This window comes from Bufo gargarizans, chromosome 4, assembly GCF_014858855.1.
Source record: "Bufo gargarizans isolate SCDJY-AF-19 chromosome 4, ASM1485885v1, whole genome shotgun sequence".
Taxonomy (NCBI): domain Eukaryota; kingdom Metazoa; phylum Chordata; class Amphibia; order Anura; family Bufonidae; genus Bufo; species Bufo gargarizans.
Genome location: NC_058083.1, coordinates 419,968,749 through 419,995,097, shown reverse-complemented (window position 1 = coordinate 419,995,097; position 26,349 = coordinate 419,968,749). Strand labels below are relative to the sequence as shown.

At 42.3% G+C, this 26,349-nt stretch overlaps 1 protein-coding gene across 1 annotated transcript in view; it reads left to right on the top strand.

Moving 5' to 3' along the window:
* Positions 1-26,349, top strand: part of ACOXL (acyl-CoA oxidase like) — a 511,506-nt gene that overhangs the window by 265,531 nt on the left and 219,626 nt on the right. Inside the window, exon 14 of the mRNA XM_044289630.1 lies at positions 18,728-18,837. Within this exon, the coding sequence (XP_044145565.1) occupies positions 18,728-18,837 (110 nt within the window). The remainder of the gene's footprint in view (positions 1-18,727; positions 18,838-26,349) is intronic.

The following is a 26,349-nucleotide window of genomic DNA, read 5'->3' as shown; positions in this document are numbered from 1 at the left end:
TACCTGTGAGCTGTGGGGCTTGAGGTCAGTCTGTCTTGTGCCTTGCTGGGTGTTGCCCCTTGCTGCTGACCCAGGGGGTTTTGCCATCTGCCCTTCTGTGTGGTGTCACCTGGTAAAGCATTGGTGTCTTATCATGTCTGTTCTATGTTTTGCCTGGCTGTGTAACTGCTTCGGATCCAGTCTGTTCTAGGTCTTCCTTGCAGTGCCTTATTGCTTCTCTTCCTGTCCGGTGTATGTCTTTCCTTCATGAGAGGGCTCCTGGGTTCTCTGGGGGGAAGATATCTAGTCTGTGTGCAACTTTGTCTGTGACTGCCATGCTTCTGTTCCGCATGGGGTCCAGGCATCTGCTTCTGTGCTGGTTCCGGTTTGTCGTGTCTGTTCCATGTCCTAAGTTTTTTTGGGTTCCAGTCCTTCTGTTGTCTGTTCCGCTGGTGCTTGCATCTGCTTGGTTCCCTGCAGGTAGAAGCCAAGTATACCGGGACTTTCCTGGAGGCGCCCTCTTGGGTTTACCTCTAGTCCACCAGTGCACTTGGCTCAGGGGTAGTGCTACCACTATTGCTTAACCCGTATTCTGCCACAGATGTACGTTAGAGAAGTTTCTGACTGATTGTGAGTGGTAATCTCTGTACAAGCAATGATAGGCAGCTGAACTTACTAATATCCCTAGGTCGTGGTACCAGTTGCATGTGAAGATTCAGTGTGGAGGATTCAATTGAGATGCTTTGATCATTTATGGAGTTTACCTTGAGCAAAGACATATAGAGGAAATTCGAGGATATAGAGGATATTAGAGGTTAAAACGAATGCTGTCACGATCTCTAAGTCTGCTTCAGAAAAGAAACACACAGGACCAGGACAAACAGGATATGATGTCACCGAAAGGGAGGAGAAGACAGAGAGCAAAGGCAAAGTGGATTTACATAATACATTCAGGAAACCTATCACAAGAGTTACCACAGGGTGGCAGCATTACATAACATGGTAATGATATGATAACACAAATACAGCAATTAATCTTAAATGGAAGAAATAAATGCTGGGACAGCACAACCTGCTTATCTGTTACTGTCATGTTCATTTATTACATATGTAATAAAGTATTCTGTTGGTCCCTGGCCTGTGTCTGCCTGTGTCTTGTTTGCAAGACATCCCGGAGATCTGCCCGGGCCCCAGGAATGTGATCTGAACCAAATAAGTTTATCTTGGACTCATCATACCACAGGACATAGTTCCAGTAAACCATACCCTTAGTCTGTTTGTCTTCAGAAAACGGTTTGTGGGCTTTCTTGTGTATCATCTTTAGAAGAGGATTCTAAAGACTGATTTGATGCAGTGTGTGGAGTATGGTCTGAGCACTGACAGGCTTACCCCCACCCCTTTAACCTCTGCAGCAATGCTGGCAGCACTCATACGTCTATTTTGAATAGACAACCTCTGGATATGACGCTGAGCATATGCACTCAACTTCTTTGGGCGACCATGGCGAGACCTGTTCTGAGTGGATACTGTCTTATTTAACCACTGTATGGTCTTGGCCACCGTGCTGCAGCTCAGTTTCAGGGTGTTGACAAGCTTCTTATACCCTAGGCTTCTTTATGTAGATCAACAATTCTTTTTTTCAGATCCTCAGAGAGTTCTTTGCCATGAGGTGCCATGTTGAATTTCCAGTGACCAGTGTGAGAGTGATAACACCAAATGTAACACACCTGCTCCCCATTCACACCTGAGACCTTGTAACACTAATGAGTTACTTAACAACAGGGAGGGAAAATGGCTAATTGGGCACCATTTGGCCATTTTCACTCAGGGGTGTTCTCACTTTTGTTGCCAGCGGTTTAGACATTAATGGCTGTGTGTTGAGTTATTTTGAGGGCACACCACATTTACACTGTTTAGACAAGCTGTACACTAACTCCTTTGCATTGTATCACATGGTCAAATAAAATATTTACAAAAATGTGAGGTGTGTACTCACTTTTATGAGATACTATATATATAAAAATTTGGCTTTTATTCTGATAACTTTGTGGTTTGAATTCCCTGTCACCATATGACCTCCCTGGCACCGCGATGCAGCGGAGTCCGTGTGGGGATCAGGAGAGATGTGGGTGCCGAGGAACCGGGTAAGTATAATCTATATTAGGTGCCCAGGCATTGGGGGGTCATTTATAAGTGTGGAATAACCCCTTTAACCACTCCAGTTAGTAGATCTAAGGCTACTACTAAGTATTTACGGCAGCCTGTCACAAGGCTGCTTGAACTTGGCTGTTAGGGACCAAGCTTAGGTTTGCGAAGTAAGACAGAAAACAGGTGCAAGCTAACATGTAGATAACCTATCAAATGCCAAGGAGTAGCTGGAAAGTAAAAGAAGCCTGAATCTAAGCCAAGAGAGTCAGTAGAAGCCAAAACACAAGACGAGGGATAAATCCAGAAACAACCAAAGGAGTCAAAGCCAGAACCAAAAGAATCCTAATTAATGCACAAGAGATAAATCAACAAGCCAAGGTCATAGGAAAGTCCAACAGAAATTCAACACTGTTCTGTGCACACAGAACTAACAAAAATCACAGTCAATGACAAGCATTAGGTGCTTGGCTTACGTCCCCCAACTGGCTACCCAATTGGTCCACCAAAAGAGCTCTGACTGCTAAAATGACATATTATGAAAGTAATAGAACAGACCTATGGATCTAAGAACAATATTTGTTTATAAGAGGTTGGCATGGCCAATATATTTAATTTCTTTCATCCTACCATGTTTTTTCTTGATTTTCTTGATACAAAAATACACTTTTTTGGTGCATTTAAAAAAAATATGTATCATTATCCCAAACAAATGCTGCAAAATATGTGATTTTGTATTCTTACCATTTTAGTGGGACATTAGAAGTTATAAACAAAACAACAAACATTCTGAAGGAGTGATGGATAGATTTTTATGAGCTTCCTGATGTTACTTAACCCCTTCCACCCGGGCCTGTTTTCACCTTCCTGACTAGGCCACTTTTTGCAAATCTGATATGTGTCCCTTATGTGGTGATAACTTTAAAACACTTGCAATTATACAGGCCATTCTGAGATTGTTTTCTCGTCACATATTGTACTTCATGACAGTGGTAAAAATAAGTTTAAAAAAAATTATTTTTATTCATAAGAAAAAACAAATTTCCAAATTTCAATTTCTCTACTTTTATAATAGATAGTAATACCTTCAAAAATAGTAATTACTTTACATTCTCCATATGTCTACTTCATGTTTGGATCATTTCCAAATTAAATTTTATTTTTTGGGGACGTTAGAAGGCTTAGAAGTTTGGAAGCAAATCTTGAAATTTTTCAGAAAATTTCCAAAACCCACTTTTTAAGGACCAGTTCAGGTCTGAAGTCACTTTGTGTGGCTTACATAATAGAAACCAGTGGCGTCTCTAGATTTCAAATTGTGGATGACACTGCTATGGGCGGGATCTGTGGATGACACATACCGTATATAGCATCTTATGCTATATGTGTCATCCACAGATCCCCCCCCCATGACAGTGTCATCCACAGATCCAACCCAATGACAGTGTCATCCCCATTTCCCCCTCCATAACAGTGTCATCCACAGATCCCCCTCCCTATAACATTGTCATCCACAGATCCCCCTCCCTATAACAGTGTCATCCACAGATTTCCCTCCCTATAACAGTGTCATCCACAGATCTCCCTCCCCACCTCTCACAGGAGTGTACATTTGACATTTCTAAACTGTAATCCATATCCTGCAGTAACTTTAACTTTAAATCAGGATTAAGCGGCCGCTCATCTCTACTAGTACCTTAACCTTACACCACTCGGCTAGCTTCGGTAACAGGGCCAGGCTACAGCCTACAGGCACTGCCTGTTAGTTGTTTCTGAGCAAGTGCTGATTTCTGCAGGTCAGAGCATACGGATTGAAGTTTAGAAGAAATGTACACTCCTGTGAACGGTCCAGACCAGTGGCGGATCCAGAGCCTGGTCTCGGGAGGGGCACTTCCAGATTATTTTTTGTCCGTCGCCACAGAACAAGGGTGCTTATAGATAGAACAGACCACACAGTGTTGAGGTATACTGTACATTGTGGGGCACAGTGCAGAGGTATACTGTACATTGTGTGGCACAGTGTAGAGGTATACTGTACATTGTGTGGCACAGTATATTGGTATACTGTATATTGACTGGCACAGTGTAGGCTATATGTGTATAACATAAACATATTTCACATGAAAACTTACAATTACTTGGCTTGGCCCTTGGGGATCTCGGGCACCACTTCAACACTTTGGCCGGGGGCTCGGCAGAGCTGATGTCGTGTTTTATCCTAATGAGAAAGATTTCATAATAAGGATTTGGAGAAGGGGCAGAGCAGAGAGAGGCTGGTGCTGCTACTAGGGGGTCATACCATGGGGGGAGTAATAAAGCCCACCACAATCTCCTTATAATGTGCCAGTATAAAATACCCCTATATAGTGCCCCCAGTAAATGCCCCCATAGTGCTCCTCTCCCCTTCCTCTTAGTGCCCCCATCATGTGCCAGTAATAAGCCCCCCATCATGTGCCAGTAATAAGCCTACCATAATGTGCCAGTAATAAGCCTCCCATCATGTGCCAGTATTGTAATAAGCCCCCCATCATGTGCCAGTAATAAGCCCCCCATCATGTGCCAGAAATAAGCCCCCATCACGTGCCAGTAATTAGCCACCATCACGTGCCAGTAGTAAGCCCCCCATCGCGTGCCAGTAATAAGCCCCCCATCGCGTGCCAGTAATAAGCCCCCCATCATGTGCCAGTAATAAGTCCCCCATCACATGCCAGTAATAAGTCCCCCATCACGTGCCAGTAATAAGCCCCCCATCACGTGCCTGTAATAAGCCCTCCATCACATGCCAGTAATAAGCCCCATCACGTGCCAGTAATAAGCCCCCCATCACGTGCCAGTAATAGGCCCCCCATCACGTGCCACCAATAGGCCCCCCATCACGTGCCAGTAATAAGCCCCCCATCACGTGCCAGTAATAGGCCCCCCATCACGTGCCACCAATAGGCCCCATCACGTGCCAGTAATAAGCCCCCATCACGTGCCAGTAATAAGCCCCTCAATCACGTGCCAGTAATAAGCCCCCCATCACGTGCCAGTAATAAGCCCCCCATCATGTGCCAGTAATAAGCCCCCCATCATGTGCCAGTAATAAGCCCCCCCATCATGTGCCAGTAATAAGCCCCCCATCATGTGCCAGTAATAAGCCCCCCCATCATGTGCCACTAATAAGCCCCCCATCAAGTGCCAGTAATAAGTCCCCCATCATGTGCCAGTAATAACCCCCCATCATGTGCCAGTAATAAGCCCCCTATCATGTGCCAGTAATAAGCCCCCCAATGTGCCAGTAATAAGCCCTCTCAATGTTCTAGTAATAAACCCCCCCAAATGTGCCAGTAACAAGAGCCCCCCTAATGTGCCTGTAAAACTATTGTAAAAAAAACACTTATACTTACCTCCATGTCAGCGATGCGATGCAGGCCTCTTCCGGCCTGTGTCCCGCACTGTATGGTTCAGGCCTCTGATAGGCTGTAGGCACTAGGCCGGCAGCCTATCAGAGGAAGGGGAAGGGACATGCCTCTCCCTCCCCTGCCCCGCCGCAGCACAGGCAGATGACTAAGGAGATGAGTGCAATGGAAGCGCTCATCTCCCTGTGCCCGACTGCGACGGCTCACTTCACTTGGGGGGGCACAGCGTGATGTAAGGGGGGCCGTGGCGACGCCACTGATAGAAACCACCCAAAAATGACCCCATTTTATAAACTACACCCCTCAAGGTATACAAATCTGATTTTACAAACTTTGTTAACCCTTTAGGTGTTCCACAAGAATTGATGGACAATGGAGCTGAGATTTCAGAATTTCACTTTTTTGGCAGATTTTACATTTAAATCAATTTTTTTCCAGTAGCAAAGCAAGGGTTAACAGCCAAATAAAACTCAATTTTTATTACCCTGATTCTGCTTTTTACAGAAACACCCCACATGTGATTGTAAACTGCTGTACGGGCACACGGCAGGGTGCAGAAGGAAAGGAACGCCATATGGTTTTTGGAAGACAAATTTAGCTGAACTGGTTTTTGGATGCCGTGTCCCATTTGAAGCCCCCCTGATGCACCCCTACAGTAGAAACTCAAAAAAGTGACCACATTTTGGAAACTACGAGATAAGGTGCCAGTTTTGTTGGTACTATTTTGGGGTGCATGTGATTTTTAATTGCTCTATATTAAGTTTTTTGTGAGGCAAGGTCAAACAAAAAAAATTAATGTTTTGGCACCATTTAAATTTTTTTATAATATGTATATTTTTTTATGTATTTCACTTTAGCAAAATAATAGTAGTTTTGATGATGATGTTTTAGTGTCTCCATGTTCTGAGAGCTATATTTTTTTAAATTTTTTGGGCGATTGTCTTAGGTAGGGGCTCAGTTTTTGCAGGATGAGGTGACGGTTTTATTGATACCATTTTGGGGGGCATACGCCTTTTTGATTGCTTGGTGTTGCACTTTTTGTGATGTAAGGTAACAAAAATGTGGATCATGTGATATATTTATAGAGCCGGTTATTACGGACACGGCGATACCTAATATGTGTGTGGGGTTTTTTATTATAAAATAAGGGGAAAGTGGCGTTTTTTCTTTTTTACTTTATAAATTTTATTAAAACTACTTTTTTTTAAACTTTTTTCCTTTACTTTATTTATGACATTCACTTTTGAGTGTCTAATCCCCTCTGCAATGCATTACAATACATCTGTATTGTAATGCATTGCCTATTAGTGTAATGCACTGAGTCATACACTAACAGGTTGCCTAGGAGACCCAGCCTGAGGCTGGATCTCCCTGGCTCCCGTAGAAGGCAGTTCCCGTTGCCGTGCATCGGGTCCCCACCACAGCAGCGCGGGGACTCGATGCGATCACTCACCCGACACAAACTTCTTCTATGTCGCGGTCAGCGTGGACCGCGGCTTAGAAGGGGTTAATCCACCGGCAACGGCTTTTACAGCGATGCCGGCGGATACAGCAGGGGCCCGGCTACCAGGGACTGCCAGGCCCCTGCAGTGATCACGCGCGTACCGCTCCGGTACCCGCGCGATCACTATGACGTACCTTTACGTCAAATTGCGTGAACTCATTGGTTTCCATGACGTACTAGTACATCATAGGTCGGGAAGGGGTTAAGCAGAAAATTAGACACAAAATCAAAGAGTGTTGTTGATAAAATGTTTTTAAAGCAACAATTGACACAGGCTGACAGTTCAGAAATGCAGAAATATCCTTTTATGAAAAGAGTTACTGTTTAATTTTGCATGATATGCTTCAAGATGATGAATGTGAAAAACAAAAGCTTATGTTCTTAAAAGAGTTGATTGTTCTACACCTGGCTGCTACCTCTGTTGTGAGACAGAAATGTGATATTAACCCGTAGAGGACCTCCACCATCCTCTACAGGTTAATATCACACCTCTGTCTCAAAATAGAGGTAGCAGCCAGGAGTGCAATTTTAAGATTTGCTTCTAAACTTCTAAGCTTTCTAATGTCCCAAAAATAGAAAATGTCATTTACAAAATGATCACAACATGAAGTAGACATATGGTAAATGTAAAGTAATAACTATTTTAGGAGGTATCACTCTCTGTTTTAAAAGCAGTTTTTTAAATTTTGAAAATTGCTAGTTTTTCCAAATTCTTGGTGAATTTGGTATTAATTAAATAGTCTCACTAAAATTTACCAGTGTCATGAAGTACAATATGTGACGATAAAACAATCTCAGAATGGCTTGGATAAGTAGAAGCGTTTTAAAGTTATCACCACATAAAGTGACACTGGTCAGATTTGCAAAAAAAAGGCCTGGTCCTTAAGGTGAAAAATGGCAGGGTCCTGAAGGGGTTAAACAATAGGACATTTTCTGATAAAACTTTCCCTTTAATGCTTCTTTGTTATTTTTAACTGACACTTTTTTAAAGTTATCTGTCTAGAACAGCCCTTTGATTTGAATGTAAGTGCACAAAATTACAATTGCTAGACTTCACAACCAGCAGCATGTATAACATGATTAGAGATATGAGCTGGTACAATGGTACAGAGCTATAAGACTATTTCTATATCTGTAGGGCAGTGAGCATCCACACCATTAGCTGGGTGATTCATGACTCATTTCAGACACTTGTCTAGACAGTGAACATACACGATGAAGAACTAGGTGTGCTAGGCGCTCCTACTAAAGAGGTTATTGGTAACTGTACAGCTTCTGAATTGTGAAACTGAGAGAAAATATAGAACTTAACCCCTTAGTGACCAGCCTGTGTTTGGCCTTACTGACCAAGCATTTTTTCTTCCTTTTTTCATCATCCAAGAGCTCTAACTTTTTTATTTTTCTGTCTATATAGGTGTATGAGGGCTTGTTTTTTGCAGGAAAAGTTGTAGTTTTTAATGGAGCCATTTTGGGGTACACATAACTTTCTAATTAACTTTTATTAACTCTTTCTGGATGGGAGATGGGGAAAAATAGAAATTCTGCCACTGCGTTTTTCCGTAATAAATTTTACGACATTTATTTTTCGGTATAAATAACATAAAATGTTTATTCTATGGGTCAGTATGATTACAATGATACCAAATTCAATTTTTTTTTCAAGTTTTACTACATTTTTGCATTAAACCGCCTTTTTTTTAAAGGAAAAAATTTTTTGCATCAATTCTTCCCAAGATCCATAACTTTTTTTTTTCTTTCTATGGAGTTAAGAATAATTTAGCAATTTACGTTCACTGTAGGGGATAATTTACGTGATATTTATGTAGTCCGTTAATTTTTTTGCAATTCTTTTTATTGAAAAGCGTATTTTTAATAACAAAAAAAGTTTTTTTTATGGAATTTTTTTATTTTATAAATGTTTTTTTTTTCTTTTTTTACGGCTTAATAGTCCCACAAGGGGACTATGGCCCCTTGCAGATGAGCGAGTATTCCACGTGGGTGCAATGCGTGATGCAGACACATTGTGCACACACGGAATCCGGACCCATTCATTTCAATGGGTCTGTGTACATGTGCATTGGTTTTCACGCATCACTTGTGCATTGCGTGAAAATCACAGCATGTTCTATTTTCACGCAACGCTGGCCCCATAGAAGTGAATGAGGCCTGCGTGAAAAAATCCACAACCAAGTACAAAAGCGATTTACACGGATGGTTGCTAAGAGATGTTGTTTGTAAACATTCAGTTTTTTTATCACGCACGTGCAAAACCCATTATATTGCATTGCACCTACGCGATAAAACTAAAACTAAATGCGATCGCAAACAAAACTGAATATACTTGCTTGCGAAATCGCACATTTTTCACTGTACGTATCCGCAACGCATCCGGACTTAATCCATTCACGCTCGTCTGCAAGGGGCCTATAACAGACACTATTTTGATTGCTTTTAAAATGCAATGCACTATCCCTATAGTGCATTGCATTTTAATGGCAATGCTATTCTGACATTGACCCGCAGCCTGCTGGAAATTATTCAAGGCTGGTCTGGGGCCTATACCAAGCCCCAGGAAGGAACAGAGCAATGGATGCGAGCCGCAAAAAATTTACCCCTATATGCATCTGAGCATTTCTCCCCTAGACTCAATTATGTAAATGACAATATCTTACTAATATGGCACTGTACAGAGCACCATACAGCAGCACACAGGCCCAGATTTACGAATGTATTTGTATCCATGCCTTGTTTTGGTTGGGAAAACATAAAAATGGCAGTATAGAAATGCATTTTAGGGGCCCACAAGCGTGAGACGAAGTCTGGAATATAAATGTCTAAAAAATTTTACGCATTTGGATTCCATGAGGGGTATGGTGAGTTCATGTGAGATTTTATTTTTTGTCACAAGTTAGTGGAATATGAGACTTTGTAAGAAAAAAACAAAAGAACAAAAAAAAACTTCCGCTAACTTGTGCCAAAAAAATAAATAAATCTTCTATGAACTCGCCATGCCCCTCAAAAGTGATCTTTATAGCGCCGCAGCGATTTTACTGTGTTTTTGCAGTGATCAAAAAAAATAACAATAATTCTGTCACTGCGGTGGGGCGGACTGAACGCAAGTGTGCGCACAACATCAGGCCTGATCGGGCGAACACTGCGTTTTTTGTAGAGCCTATAGAACATGTCCTATTCTTGTCCGCAATTGCGGACAAGAAAAGGCATTTTCTATATAGTTCTGGCAATGTGCGGATCCGCAAATTGCGGAAAGAACATTGCCGGTGTCCGTGTATTGCAGATCCGTAAAACACATACGGACGTCTGAATGGAGCCTTACAGGGGGGGTGATCAATGACGGGGGGGGGGGTGATCAGGAGTTAATAAGGGGTTAATAAGTGACGGGGGGCTGTAGTGTAGTGTAGTGTGGTGCTTGGTGCTACTTATTACAGAGCTGCCTGTGTCCTCTGGTGGTCGATCCAAGCAAAAGGGACCACCAGAGGACCAGGTAGCAGGTATATCAGACGCTGTTAACAAAACAGCGTCTGATATACCTTTCAAGGGTTGAAAAAAATCGCATCTACAGCCTGCCAGTGAATGATCGCCGCTGGCAAGCTGTAGATAGACTAGTTTACCTCCGATCCTGTGAACGCGCGCACGTTCACAGGAAATCTCGCGTCTCGCCAGATGACACACCGGTGCGTCAAAGAGGAATAACCCGGCCGCCCGCAGTACGCAATCCTGCGTTAGGCGGTCGGGTAGCGGTTAAAGAAGAGGGTATGCAAATAATCTCTTAGAAAGCTTTGCCTCTAATGCCACCAGATGTAAAGTAACTGGCAAACGATTGTCAGGAAGGAATTTCTGCAACTTTATTAAAAAGGAAGCGTGGACATTAGTATTCAGACCCTAAGATTTTTCTACATCTTCATTGGCATCCCCCTGTGGTAAATTCAGTTAATTTGACATGATTGAGAAGGATACACCCCTCTCTATAAAAGGTCTTACAGCTATCAAAGCATATCAGAGCAAAAAGCAAACCATGAGGTGAAAAGAACTGCCTGTACAGCTTTCTAGAGCTCAGAGACAGGCACAGATTTGGAGAAGGGTACAAAAACAAGGATGTCTGCTGCCTTGAAAGTTCACAAGAACACAGTGGCCTCCACAATTCTTAAATTGAGGAAGTTTGGAATAGGGTTGTTGCGGGTATCGAAATATCGATACCCAAGCGATACTTTTCTTCCCGGTATCGGTTCGATACCGGGATTTACCTTTTATCGATACTAGGCTGCACTACTGCGCAGTCTAGTATCACAGAACTTGGAGCACGCTCATGTTCCCTCAGCAGCACAGGGGAGAAGGAGTCGCTGTCTCCCTCCCCCTGTGCCGCCACTGCCAATAAAGACAGAGGGGCGGAGGAGGGGCGGGCACACTGCGCCACCAATAAAAATGAACGTCTAATACAGATACAGGAGGCGGGTACGGCAGCAGAATCACATAGCCTGCACTCGACCTCTGTGACAGGGAGCTGGGTTAATTGAGGGGTTAATTGCCGTGGATCGCAGTGCCCTGTCACAGAGGTCGGGTGCAGGCTATGTGATTCTGTCACTACACCCGCCTCCAGTATCTGAATTAGACGTTAATTATCATTGGTGGCGCAGTGGGCCCTCCTCTCCCGTCTCCAGCATTAAAAACATTGATGGCATAGTGCGCACTTAACCCCCCCTAGTATTCGAGTAATTGGAGGCGCAGTACGCCCCCAAACCCCGCCCTAGTATTAGAGTAATTGGTGGTGCAGTGCGCCCCCAACCCCGCCCTGGTATTAGAGTAATTGGTGGTGCAGTGCGCCCCCAACCCCCGCCCTGGTATTAGAGTAATTGGTGGTGCAGTGCGCCCTCCCCCAGTATCAAAATCACTGGGGGCACAGTGCGCCCTCACCCCCTCAACCCACCCAGTATTAAAATCATTGGTGGCAGTACCCACAGGGTCCCCTCCCCTCCTCTTCATTGGTGGTACAGTGGCAGTTGTGATCGGAGCCCCAGCAGTGTAATCCTGGGGTCTGATTGGTTGCCATGGCAGCCAGGTTGCTACTGAAGCTCTGGCTGCCATGGTAATCTTCCTGCTGCTTATGTACTATGCACAGGGCAGCAGGGAGAGTGTGAAGTCCTATTCACCGTAATAGAGGTCTATTAGGGTGAATAGGACAAGGGATTAAAAGATCCCAGGTTCTATCCCCTAAGGGGGAAAATAGTTAAATAATTTTTTTAAAAAGTAATAAAAAAATATATAAAAAAAACCAAAATATTAAGTATAAATCAACCCTTTTCCCAATTTTACATATAAAATATATAAACAATAAATAAATAAACATATCACATATTGCCACGTCCGAAAAGTCCAAACTATTAAAATAAATAAAAACTGCGTGATTCCCCCCCCCCCTTTTTTTTGTTGCCCTGTCCCCCCAAAAAATCGTATAGGACTGTTCAGTATCGCAATACTTTTTTATGGTGTCGAAACCGAATCAAAATTTTGGTGTCGCAACAGCTTGGAACAACCAGGACTCTTACTAGAGCTGGTCGCCCTTCCAAATTAAAGGATAACTGTCATATTTTTATTTTATTTGCTAGTTTATTAGAGCTAGGCCTGTATACCTGAGATAGTCTGTCAATGATTGCTAAAAGATCTGTAATTACCTTATAATAACAGCTTTCATTAATGTCTCCTGTCCCTTTCCACTGCTCCCTTAAGAGACCGTTGCTAGGGCTCATCTGTCTCCCAACTTAATGTAAACAGAAGACAGAGGGGCGGTCCTTCATGCTGCATGTCTGCATTAGACTTCAGAGTGAGGAGTATGTATGATCTTGTATGCAGATGGGAGAAACTTCCAGATGGTCAATCACTGCAGCATTCCTACAATCTGGGCATTATGGCAGTGTAGCCAGAAAGAAGCCTCTTCACAGTAAAAGACAATGTAAAGCTTGCACAAAAGCACCTGAAGGACTCACAACCGTAAAAAAACTATATTCTCTGGTCTGTATATATAATCAATACCCGGTGGTCAAAAATACAGTGGCACTTACACAGGATCATTGTAGTTTTTCAGAGCACAGCACATATTTCAAATTGCTGCTGTGCATTGTGTGAGGTGTAGTCTCAACAGGTACTGTACAGTAATGTGATGTAGAAAAAGGGTATAAGTTGTGCTGCTTGTAACAAAAAATGTTTTCAGAAAACAGTTGCCATCAAGTGGTGTCTATGTTTTTCTGTACACCATTATGAACAGACCCTCAAAGCAGAGGTCATCTCACCACACTATATTAGACTCCAGATGTGGACCATAACTCCATCCCAGGGCTGCAAGTTGCATTCAGTGCCCCATGTCCCTGCCACATTCAGGGGTTAAGGGTAACCATTGAATGTATCACAAGTGTACTCAGACAAGAATTCAGGACATGGAAAAGTAAAATAATAACGGTTTATTCAACAATGGTACAAGACATAAACATGATCAGAATCAAACAGGACATACAGTGGGGAACAGTGCAAACCTAATATCCACCCAACCACTGTCCCTACGTACTTGGATAATCTGTCCTAAATGACAGCCCCCAAATGGTTGACAGTCTGTATGCTGGCTAAGTGTAGGGACCTAGTCCAAGCACCCGCAGTAAGAGCTGCAGGGACCTATTCACACAGTTGAAACCCAACCATACTAAATAGACATGAAACAAGATCATAAGACCAGACCAAAGACACAGAATCAAGAACAACGGAATCAGGATCAAAGCATAAACCGGAGGCCCATGCGGATCAGAACAGCCACAGCTGGATTCATCATCACTCACAGGTGCCTTCAATAGTGCACTTTGAATCTCTGGTCCTGATGAGACGCTACCAGTCAGTGACTTAACAGCCACCATCTATGCTAGCTCTTTGCTGCATTGAGGGGCCCTCTCACACAATCCTTGTCATTCAGCTGTAAGTGGGTGGCAGCCTATCTGAGACCTAGTACACAGCTAAAACATGGGCCTCAGTTGGTGTTGGATGTCAGCTCACATGGAACCTCAACTGATACACAGCTCAGAGACTTTAGGCAGCTTTGCCAATACCTACCTTATAGCTCCTAGCAACCAAGGACATAGAGGCTGACAAAGACCATCCATTTGGGCTCCATAAGCCCTCTACATAAGCCCCTGGTCACAGGGGCTCTAACAGATCGGATGGTCCACTAATTCCACCCTGAGCCTCTCACTATTCCCCAGGGTTACTGCAGCTACTTACCCAGAGCTACCAGGCTAAATTGAACACTACTGCTTTGGCCAGTATTTCTTCTTAGCTAACCCACTGCCTATAACACTCGTCTTGGAAATTGTTCTAAACCCAGTTTGAAACTAGAGCTGTGCACATTCAACTTGTGCTGTGGTTGAACTTGATGGCCATGTCTTTTATCAACTGTATTAGCTATGTAACTATTTATAGCTCTTTTTGACTGCTATATGTCCTTATTTTTTCCAATCTTTCTTTTGGGAGGAAAGAAAAAAGTTGACATTTTGGAGCCTTATTCCAGTTTGGAGCCATTAACTTTTTTTTTCATTGAGTTGTGGTTTCAATACTTTCAACATACAATGGTTGTGGCAGATACATTTACTATTGTATGTTACGGGACCACCGTACACAAAGCTACGAGTAGTAATCTACAATGCTGATCCATGGATCTGTTGTTTGCCAGTGAGATCAGGCAGGATTTTTCTTTCTTAAACTTGAATTAAATCCAATAGATAGCTGTGTGTTCAAAGATATATCTATGTGAAGTCCACGTCGTTGGTGTCAGTAAGTAATCTCTAATTTTTTCAATTGTCTATCAGTCTACTTTTATATTTGCATACATTTCTTTTATAAAAGCCTGCGGTTCTCATCTTCGATACAACTGTGAATGGATGTACTGTAGTAGTCTACAAATTCTGTCACTGTTTCCAGATGAGAGCACCGAAGGTATTCTGAAAACACTTTCACTGTTTCCAGATGAGACAATGTACGTTCCACTCAAAATCACAAAAGATGAATGAAAACACAATATTCAGTTTTTTTTTCTTTGTTTCTGGTCTCAACTTTTTTTTATTAGTTGGAAACATTTATCAAACTGGCATCAACTAATCGCAAAGTTTTGAGCATTCACCACTTGTGAAAAATTTTGCTACAAATTTTGGGAGTTTTTGCAACCTCCAGAAATCACTTCTCCATCGCATGGACTTGCACCTCATAAAAACTGTAATGCATCTGATACCAGCAGGCCACCCTTCAGTTCATAAGTGGTGGTCAGGCTTGCGCACCATAGGAAAAAGTGCCGGCCTCACTGGTGGCCGTGACCGCGGGAGCACGCATACGCAGCAGCTCCTATCTCAGCCACCTCATATATGATCTGCAGCGGAGACCATAACCACTGAAAACTTTGTTTATTATCTACATGATAAATGTCTATGTGATGAATGTAATTTGCTGAAATGAAACAACCTCTTTCAGGATTAAGTTTGCCACAACAGTTTATTTATGGGGTAATTTATCAAACTGGTGTAAAGTAGAACTGGCTTAGTTGCCCATAGCAACCAATCTTTCATCAGGAGGAATGATTTTTATGATTATCAGCAGCACATCTTCCCGTGTAATCCTCCGGCACACCTCCAGCAGATAATAAACAGGACTGAATGGAAGGAATGACTGAGGTATCAATAGTTCCTCGTGTTCAGAATGTGTAATCAGGTTGATGCAAACTAGCGCTTTGGATCAGTTATCCGCCATTGCCGTTCTCTCTGCCCGAACATTGGGCAGTGTAGTACAGACTTTACACACACCTTTGAAAATGATAGTGTCATTGTTCTAGTTTATTGGTCTCTTTAAGATGATGACGCATATTATAACCTACTTACCACTCCTGAAACTAGCAGTAAGTCCAATAGTGCTCTTATGGATTATATACACTGCCCACAATATAACAAAAAACTTTCTGTGCTGTTTATAGTTTTTTACGTCAGGTGGAACGCAGTTTTGTTTCCTATTATACATTTACAATGCTGCGGGGCTTATTGGAAACAGATTACATACATGTTGTAACTTCTAACAGTTTAGCTCAGCTACATCCAATTACTGTACAGTGTCTCGTGGTAATGTGAAGCTTCCCAGAATGCATATTACCAGTGCAAATCACCAGTTCTGCAACATTGGTAATCTGCTAGATGGCCAGAGGCCCCACCTTTAGGACACCCACTGGTCACTACAGCGTCACTGTGGTGAGTAGGCAAATGTATAGATTGGCAGCTAACCATGCCCACTGCAACTCCATAACACTCCATGGGTGCTACAAAAACAGCCAGGGGAACGGGGACCTTGGGACCCCTGTACTAGCAATTAATGGAGACCCTGTGAATTGGTGATATATTATGATTGTGGGAAAACCCATTTAACAACTCATGCATATTCAGATGTATCAGTGATGCAGCCAACGGAATAGTTAATGCAAGATAGATAATGCAATGTATTTACAGAACGAATTAAAGTTTGTCTGTACTTTGAACAAATTTTTATGATGAGTGCTGAGACCCCCACTGATCTCTAATACGAGGGACGAGAAGCAAGCGCATATCGCACGCTCTCTCCTTGCTGCACGAGACAGGCCTATCACTTCCTGTCAGGCAGCAGAGAGCGTGCAGTATGCATGTGCTTCTCTCCCCTGATTTTAGAAATCGGTGGGAGTCTCAGCACTTAGACCCCCACCAATCTAAACTTTTGATATTTACCTACAACATATCAAAAGTTTGTTCAAATACAGTACCACTTTAAAGTTTTCATGTAGATTAATTGTAAGATTGTGTCCCACGAAAAACAGAGGGTAAGGAAATTTTTTAGCATCTTCCTCGATGATGCACATAATAGCCAGTTTATCACAACCAGTAGGACATTTAATGTAAATGGCTGAACGTGCATGTTTATTTCAATGGGGAGAGGGGAATAAACCACTGCAAGACTCCTTTGGGAGCAGCAGATCTCCTGTGAGAACCAATTATATCTGCCATTCTGGAAGAGTCAGGAAAGAGACATGTAACAAGTAACAGATAATTATCAGGAGCCAGATTAGATCTAAGGCTCCTCCTACACGTGGAGCACTGATTGACCAAGTTGATCAACGCTTATTTAAAGGGATTCTGTCACCCAGAAATTCACCATTAAAGGGGTTGTGCAGCAATTTATATTGATGACTAACCCTTAGGATAGGTCATCAATATCTGATCGGCGGGAGTCCGACACCCGATTAGCCTTTTGAAGTAGAGACGGTGATTCCTGTTCATTGCACTGCACTTTGTCTCGGAAGTGCAGTCTAATGACAAGTACTGGCTGCATTCACTTGAATGGAGCAAGTATTTGTAATTGCACTACCCCACTGTGTATGAGCGCCACCTCCTCATCAAACAGCTGATTGGCGGGGGTGCAGGGTATCGGACTCCTGCCGATCACATATTGATAACCTATCTTGAGGATAAGTTATTGATATAAATCACTGCACAACCCCTTTAAGTCAGACACAATGCTTTGTAGAGCTAGCCTTCACTTGGTGATCTATTAATTCACTTTGGGGAAAAAGTACTTTAAATCCATATGCAAATTAGAAGTTAAGTGCACCAAGGGCAGACCCAAGCCATTCTGTGCCCCCTTGCTCCGCCTGGGTTGTCCCATTGATTGACAGGGCCAGGTTCTTGCATGGTTATCTCTCCTGGCTCTGCCAATTAGAAAGACAAGCAAGGGGCTGCAGAGTGGCTTGGGCCTGGCCTTAGTGCACTTAACGCCTCATTTGCATCAGGATTAAAACTACTTTTTCTCCAGAATGAAGTAATGGATTACTAAGTTACAGGTATGATTGCATTCAGCAGAGTTAGCCCTAAAGATTATTGTGCCTGGTTTAACAGAATTTCCTGGTGACAGACTCCCTTTAAAGTACCGTTCACATGGCCCGACACAAACTGAAAAGGGGGTAAATGATATTACGATGGTTTTTCCCCCATTCATGTTGCATGTTTTTGGCAGTACATCTCCTGTTTATACATGGTTGATTTTGGCTACCACATGAAAGATGCAATCACAGATAGACTAGCACTTTGCTTATTTATCTGGTGATTGGCTGCACCTTCATACAAAGGTAATTATCAGGTACAAGCTTTTTTTCCTGATAATTGTCCTAATCTTTGACTGATGTAACCGGTGGTGGAGAAAAATATTTTATTACTGGCACCTCATAGTTCTTACATCTTGTCAGCTGAAAGCTTGACAAAGATCTTGGTTTATAAGTTAAAAAAAAGCCTGAGGTAGAAAGTGTTACTACTTATAGTCAGAATGCAGTGAAGGTGGACTCTTTCTGAAGTTGTAGATGAGAGTCTTTCACTATGCCAGCTGGTAAATTTCATTTATAGGCCTTACCTTTGGTTTGAAGACGTTATCTACCTTCTGTTATCTCATAATGAAATAGTAGTGTTCAGACCTACTTTATATAAATTAGTTTTTTACAGTAACCCTTTTGAAATGAAAAAAAGCATACCACTATTTGTGCATTTCGTTTTTGAAACCTTTTGTTTGCCTTTTTAGAGCAATAATTGATGCGTTTCTCAACTCTGTGAACTCTATGAACACACAATAAACTTTAGTGAAAAACTTTGTCTTTCAGGTGGTAGTTCGAGAACTCATCGCACAGTACACAAGGCAATATGAGGAAAGCCCAGTATTTGGTCTTCTTAGAAACTGGACCAGCTCGATTGGCGATAGGCTACGAACAAGGTATACATATGCAATGTGATGGTAATTAATATAGTAGGTTATTACATATTAATATTTACATCTATGTACATAGGAATCTTTTTTTAACATTTCCATTGCTCAACAACTTCAGAGGAAATGGTCTTGCACATTTGCAGTAATTTCCAAAAGTTGGGACATGCCCGTGTCCTTCAACATAAACATCCCATTCAGCTGTCCGTTCCACCACTGCTCATTCCCGGACGCTTCCTGTCCCCACATGCCCCAGCGGTCACAGCGCCTTGAACGTGATTTACCATTAAAACTGCTGTGACTTCTGAGGCTTGTGACTGGCCGCAGTGGTCACAGGACCAAACTGTATCCTGGTCCTGTGGGGAAGGGAAGTGGATAGGAACAGAGAAGTGGCAGGACTGTGGACAGTTGAGTGGGGGTTTTTAAGTTCAGGGGCACTGGTTAGAACCCCAAAGGTTGTTGGCTCCAAGGCAGGACAACCCAAAACTGTTGTGTCATTGTAAAGGGATATTAAACACAGTGATGTCACAGTACAGAAACAATAAACACTGTGATGTCATTGTCCATGGATGTTAAACACTGTGATCTCACAATACAGAGACAATAAACACTGTGATGTTGTTGTACAGGGATAATTTATTAATCGATGTTCCAGCACATAAATTATACATTTATGTAACATTACAGGGATAATGCACACAAATAGGTTATCCGGTTATGTGGTGAGTCTTCTTTAACTTATTGCCGAGTGCTGCACTCCCTGGTCTAATTATGTTGTGGGCACCTCCAGGATCACGTGTTGTACATTAGGCACGTGCGCAGTTAGGCAGCCTTGGGGGAAGACAGCTCACAGTGACCGAGGTTGCCTGATGCATAGGTGCAACCCCCATACATTGTGGCTTGAACCCAGGCTATGATCACATTCCGTATGTACAACTCATCCAAATTTCTTATGAGAATTTTTTTTTATCTTACCAGGCAAGCGCTGCGCCACCCAGTCTAACTATTTTGTAAGCGCCTCTGGGATCACGTGCCGTACATAGGACACATGATCCTAGCCTGGTTTTAACCCACAATGTACGGGAGTTGTGCCTGCGCTGTCAGGCAGCCTGAGAGCACTGTGAGCAAGATAACATTAAATAAATAACTGGATAATCCCTTTAAAGTCACCATGTATCTGTTACTTCATAGCATACGAAATACCTAGAATGGCATCACATACAGATAAACACACATGATGATACCGGGTACAGTAATGACATAGTCACAGAGCAGAAGAAGCAAAAAGTATTGACACAGAGAAGTGATAATACACATAACAGGGGTAACCATGGGACTCCATAGTAAAACAAAACTGCATTTAATTTCCCACATCACCTTCCATAGTTATCACTAACATCGTCTTTGGGGAATTGGCCCCTTTTAGTTGTTGCGCCCCATTGCAGCTGCTGTGTTTTCCACCTGTTATGGACAATGATTGTGTAAGCTTGCTGCTGAACCAGAGTCTAGGAAGGCCTGGACGGTAAACCATGTAGCACCGAAAGACAAAGTGCAATATCTTCTATGGTTCCTAGTCTCGCATTGTGAGAACAAGTCTGGACATAGCTCCTCAGACAATTTGAGTCTATCCACTTGGATTCTGGTGCAGGCAAAGAAGAAGGAATCAGAGATCTCTGGAAAGAAGGCTCTAACAGTGGAGCTTCTGTCTCATGGAACTATTTCTGGAACCGGAGATCAATGTGGGTAGCAAGAGAGAGTAAACCCTCCAGGGTAGCCAGACCTCACGACCCATCAGTTCATTCTTATGTATGAGCTGAAAGGCCCTCCTAAAGCCTCATTGTTACTGATCACCCCAGAGAACAGGGTACGGAATTGCGTGGCATATTGCCTGACAAACAGATCACCCTGACAAAGTTGCAAAACTGAGGAGGCGGTAAAAGAAGTATGTTCTTCAAAGACTCTGCCGAAAGTGGATAGGAACTCATTCAGATTACCAGTCCAAATTCCTCCCATGACGGATTAGCCCAGGTAAGGACCTCACCAGACAGGAGCGAAATCACATAGGCTACCTTGGTTGTAGTGCAAAATTAATTTTACACTGGTTTAGGAAAAGACAACACAACCTGGGATTTCTATCATAGCATGAAGGTAGCGATAGACATAGACTGTACCCTCCAGCAGACAAGAATGGAGGTGAAGTTGCAGCATCAGTCAAAACCTTCAGGCGGATAGACATGTTGTGTACAAAATCCAGCAGTCGTTCATAGCAGTCACTCTTTTGAGCCAGCTCTTGGCATACTTCGGGTAAGGTCATATGAGTTGCGTCAGAAGGATCCATGTCCATGGTCTGAGCAAACAGTTACAGACAATGGTTGGGGAACCAATGTGCCAACCAACTGGTTAGACTTTGGGATAGACTTAAGGTTGTTATCCTGGCAGTCCTCTGGTATTCACCCTTTTACCCCTAAACAGGGATCTGGACTTTGCTGCAGAGGAGCCACTAGGTCGCTACCTATTGGAATAGTCCATGTATGCTTGGCTGCTGATCTATGTGGATAAGAAGCACCGGTGTGTGGCACTGAGGGAACAGAGATTACATGCAGTAAGAAAACATGCAGAGGTCAGGGCTAGCAGAAAATGTGAAACAATCCAATGGTCATGCCAGGCGGCACAGGAACAGTACAGTGAACAGGTTAGGAACCAGGAGTCAGAGAAATGGATACTAGCTCTATAACAGGCTCTCACTAACTAAAGAGACCTAGCAAGATCTGCAGAGACAAATTGCTCAGGCAAGGACTGAAGGAAACAGGCATGTATATAGGAGCAGATGATTAGCAATTGGACACAGCCATGCAGCAGCTCACAAAGCAGGAAAATATTATTAACTCTAGCAGTGCTGAAGACAGAGTTACAAGCCCTAATTCACACACAGGAAGCCGGCACATGTGTGCAGAGGACAGAGCGACGATTAAACACTACCCTGTCAGTTACACTTATGCATATTGATAAGCTTTAGATCTGGGTTTAGAATTAACCATGACCCAGATTTAGATCTGGAGTTAGAATTGACCACTTGTCAAAGTATCTCTGTTTTTGAATAATGCTTGTGTCGCTGCTAAGGATAACAGACTAATGAGCAGACTGTAAAATCCACCTCTTCACCAAATCAAGTTCTGTTTGTGCTACTGTAGTTCAGTATTGTAGCTCGGTGGAAGATCCAAGCACTAGCTAATGCACTCAGGATCCAGAAAGATCGGTGATAATATCACCGATGATAGACAAATAGCTCTGGTAATGAATGCAGCCAAAATAATGAACAAATTATTGTTGCCATAATAAAGGCCCATAGTAGTATGTTATTTTTGGGTAGCTGCACTACCACGAGGAGTGACTTAACATCATATCTGCTAAAGGCAGAATTTGCAATAAAATGTAGTTTATTGTTTAGGACAAGGAGTAGCAAATATTAGTTCAGTACTTGGCAAAAGTTGAAGATGGATGATTACGCAGAATATAACTGCAATACCACGTTACTCCAGCAGGGACCACTTAAGACCATAGAACTACAGTATAACACTTTGTTCTATTTGTGATGTACTTTTGATTTCTGCATGGCTGCCTTTTTTATGTGCAGGGTGCCTAAATCACACATTTAATCATGTATTTTATAAAAAAAAATATGGATTTCTGCATGTTTAGCGATTTAACCATTTTATCAATGACATCTTAACATGTTAATCTTCACTCGTATTACAAAGATGATGCCAGAGACAGCCTGATTTTGCACAACTTGGTCAGCAGCTTTTGAATTGGTAGGTTATAGTCTTTAAGATGTCAAACATCCGAGTCCAATTGCTTTTAACCAAGCAAATGAAACCTCTTTGTTCCACAGATATTTTAGACCTGCTGAAAAATAATTCTCGATAATATTATTTATGGGCAATAGACCAGGAGTGGGGTTTCTGTGAATTGGTATGGTTCATGCTTGCAGAAGTCTTTAGATTTTTGTCCACTTTCATTCCTCATCTCTCCTTTGTATATAGCGTTATATATATACTAAAGTAGTGAAAGAGGCCACTATTGAGTAATTATGTACAAGTAAACTGTACTGTAACACGTTGCAGAGTACATTTGCGGGAGAATCTGCATCATAAATGGTTCTCCATGTATTCTTATAAAGTTTAAATGTCTACTCCAAAAATCTTTGCATCTGTGTTCCGCTGCAGAAAACCGGTTGCAAAGCTTACTTTCTCCATAGATTTCAGTTGGGGATTCATAATCCACAATGAAATCTACACCAAAATCCACGTGAACCTAAAAATATGCAGCTATCGATTCTAGTGCAGATTTTTCTGCCACCTGTAAAGGCACCCTTGGATTTCACCTTTAAAGGGAACCTGTCACCAGCAACCTTCCTATCCAACTGTTTACACAAACACATAGCTGTAGTTCACCTGATTAAAGCTCTGTATTTCTTTTTTTGATCTGAGGCTCCGTTATGATACTTTTTATTAATATGCAAATTTGGCCTTTGGTGCAATGAGGGCATCAACGTTGTTCTTGTTACTCCCAAGCTCTACCCATTTCTGTGGTCATTCCCTCCCTCGCTGCTTTGATTGACATGGCTTTGCAGTGACAAAGCAGCGAGGGAGGGGCTAGTTACAGAAAGGAGTAGAGCTTGGGTGCAACAAGAGCAATGGTGAAGCCCTTATTGTACCAAAGGCCTAATTTGCATATTATATAAAAGTATCATAACTCGGGAATGAAGCCTCAGGTCAATAAAGAAAAAACGGCGTTATAATCAAGGGAACAACAGCTATGTTTCTATGCAAACAGTTGGATAGGTAGGTCGCTGGTGACAGGTTCCCTTTAATAAGCCATGGGAGGATTAGCAAGAGCCCAATAGCTATGTACTTCACACACTTCAGCCAAATTCAAAAAAACATAAACTGGAAGAGAATTTATAATCAGTTTAATATAAACATAACTGAAAAACTAAAGAAATGAGCTAGCGTGTTCTGGGGCTCTTGTCACGATAAAGCTTGCTATTTCTTGCCATCATTTACAGGAAATTCTACCCTCAAAAATAAGTCAGTCATAGGTTAGGAACTGCTAGGAAAAAAATAGCTCTAGCTTTTCTAGGGCATTGAACCTAATGAGAACCTTGAACACATAGATGAGTCATAGACTCGTCTGTTTAGAGCTCACAGGTCAAAGCTTCCAGGATAGATAGGAAGGAAGATAATGGAGGCCAAGGTCAGGGCTGGCAGAAGTTCTCTGTTTGTGGCCAAGCCAGAGGTGAGAAAGGCAGCACAGGTTTGAGGTCAATAAGTGAGCTGAGTGCATCCAAGCAATAGAGCAGAGTCTTTGACATTCAAGGTGCTTGAAGATCTGGTTGGAACAGCAGAGAGCCGTAAGATTAGATTTCTCTAGAATCCTTATTATTGAGTAAAACAGAATGTCAGGATTGGTGATACTGTAGGTCCTTTTTTAGCAGGACACATCTTATCACACCCGTTAGTAAGCTTTAGAGATGTATGGGACACAATTCTGCAAATTCCAATGTTGTGAGAGAAAAGAACAGGTACTAGTTACTGTCAATTCCAAAGTAAAAGGTGGTGCTCAGTGATATATCATGTGAGTCATGCAAATCTCAAATTAGATAAAAATTACTAGTTTGAGGATGCTCACCAGCTTTAGGCTACTTTCACACTTGCGGCAGTGTGATCCGGCGGGCAGTTCCGTCGTCGGAACTGGCCGCCGGATCCGCCGATCTGCTGCTGCCTGAAAGCATTTGTGAGACGGATCCGGATGCGGATCCGTCTCACAAATGCATTGCAAGGACGGATCCGTCTCTCCGCTTGTCATGCGGACCGACGGATCCGTCTTGTACATTTTTCGCATTTTTACCGATCTGCGCATGCGCATGCCGGAACGACGGATCCGGCATTCCGGTATTCTGAATGCCGGATCCGGCGCTAATACATTCCTATGGGAAAAAATGCCGGATCCGGCGTTCAGGCATGTCTTCAGTTTTTTTCGCCGGAGAAAAAACCGTAGCATGCTACGGTTTTCTCTTTTGCCTGATCAGTCAAAACGACTGAACTGAAGACATCCTGATGCAAACTGAACGGATTACTCTCCATTCAGAATGCATGGGGATATGCCTGATCAGTTATTTTCCGGTATAGAGCCCCTGTGACGGAACTCTATGCCGGAAAAGAAAAACGCTAGTGTGAAAGTACCCTTAGTGGAGCCCGGTCCAATGTTCACCCCTCAGTTATAAATAATAAAACATAGTATTAAATATATATGTATATATATATATTCATTCATCATCTTTGTATGTATATTTATTTTGGTTATCAGGCCATTTTTAGGGCGATGTTTATACTGACTTCTGTATAGGATCTAAATGATTATATCGTTTGAGCAAAATGAGAATTGACGAGACGCTGTGAGTGAATGGTATTGTTAAAAAAAAGAAATTAAATGAATACATTTTTAATTTTTTTTAAAAAAATAATAGGCTGAAAAATATTCAGACATATTTTTGGACGGCGTTTCAGTTGTAAACAATAGTAGATTTTGTTTCGTATTGATGTAATAGACACTTTAGCCGCGACTCGCCCCACAGGACCTATGCGTCATTTGATGCTGTGTTGGACAGACGGCTGGGCAATTCGGAGTGAAGCTGCCACTTCAATATATCACTATTAAACATGTGCCCTCGAGTCATAACCATTGCATTTAGTTCACGGATTAGGCTGGCGGCCGTTCTTTACATAAAACGCACCGTGTGAATGATGCAAAAAGGTAAAACATCATTGCATGTGGACGTGGAAGGCTGCACCAAGGCGCGGTATTGCATTACCCCATGGACCGCGTGAGAGGCAGTCATTGATATAGGGCGCACCATGTGGATTGAAGTTCATTAATATGATTAAAGGAGCAAAAATACTATTATTTACAAATATATGCTTGATACGTCCACACCGGAGGGCGGCACTATTAATAATCAGGGTTAAAAGTGCGGGCTATCACAACATTAAAGATATAACATACAGCTGTGTAACGTAGTCATTAAAATTGATAAAATTATTTTAAATGTATGCAAATTTTTTAATAATATATAACCCCATTTATTGTACAGACCATGCGAGAGATAAATGATTGAATGTGAATGTGCTATGGAACAAACACATATTAAATGTACCATCGTGAGTGGAATGATCCAAACTAGTTACTGGATTTGACCCTAGGCAAAAGAGTTTGAAAGAACTCATCATGAGATCCCAGATTTTATATTCATTTGATTTTACACCACTGAGGAAGGAACACAGTAGTTCCAAAATGCGTCTGGTGAAGGTTGACACGAAGACAGTGTGGACGGCGACTTATAAGGAAGTTATCAACATAACGATTGATCGATATCTGGCGTTCTGGGAATTCCTTAGTCTTCGTGCAAGGAGACCTGAAGTAGCGGCGAACACATTGTGAATAAAGCTAGGAGCAGAGCGA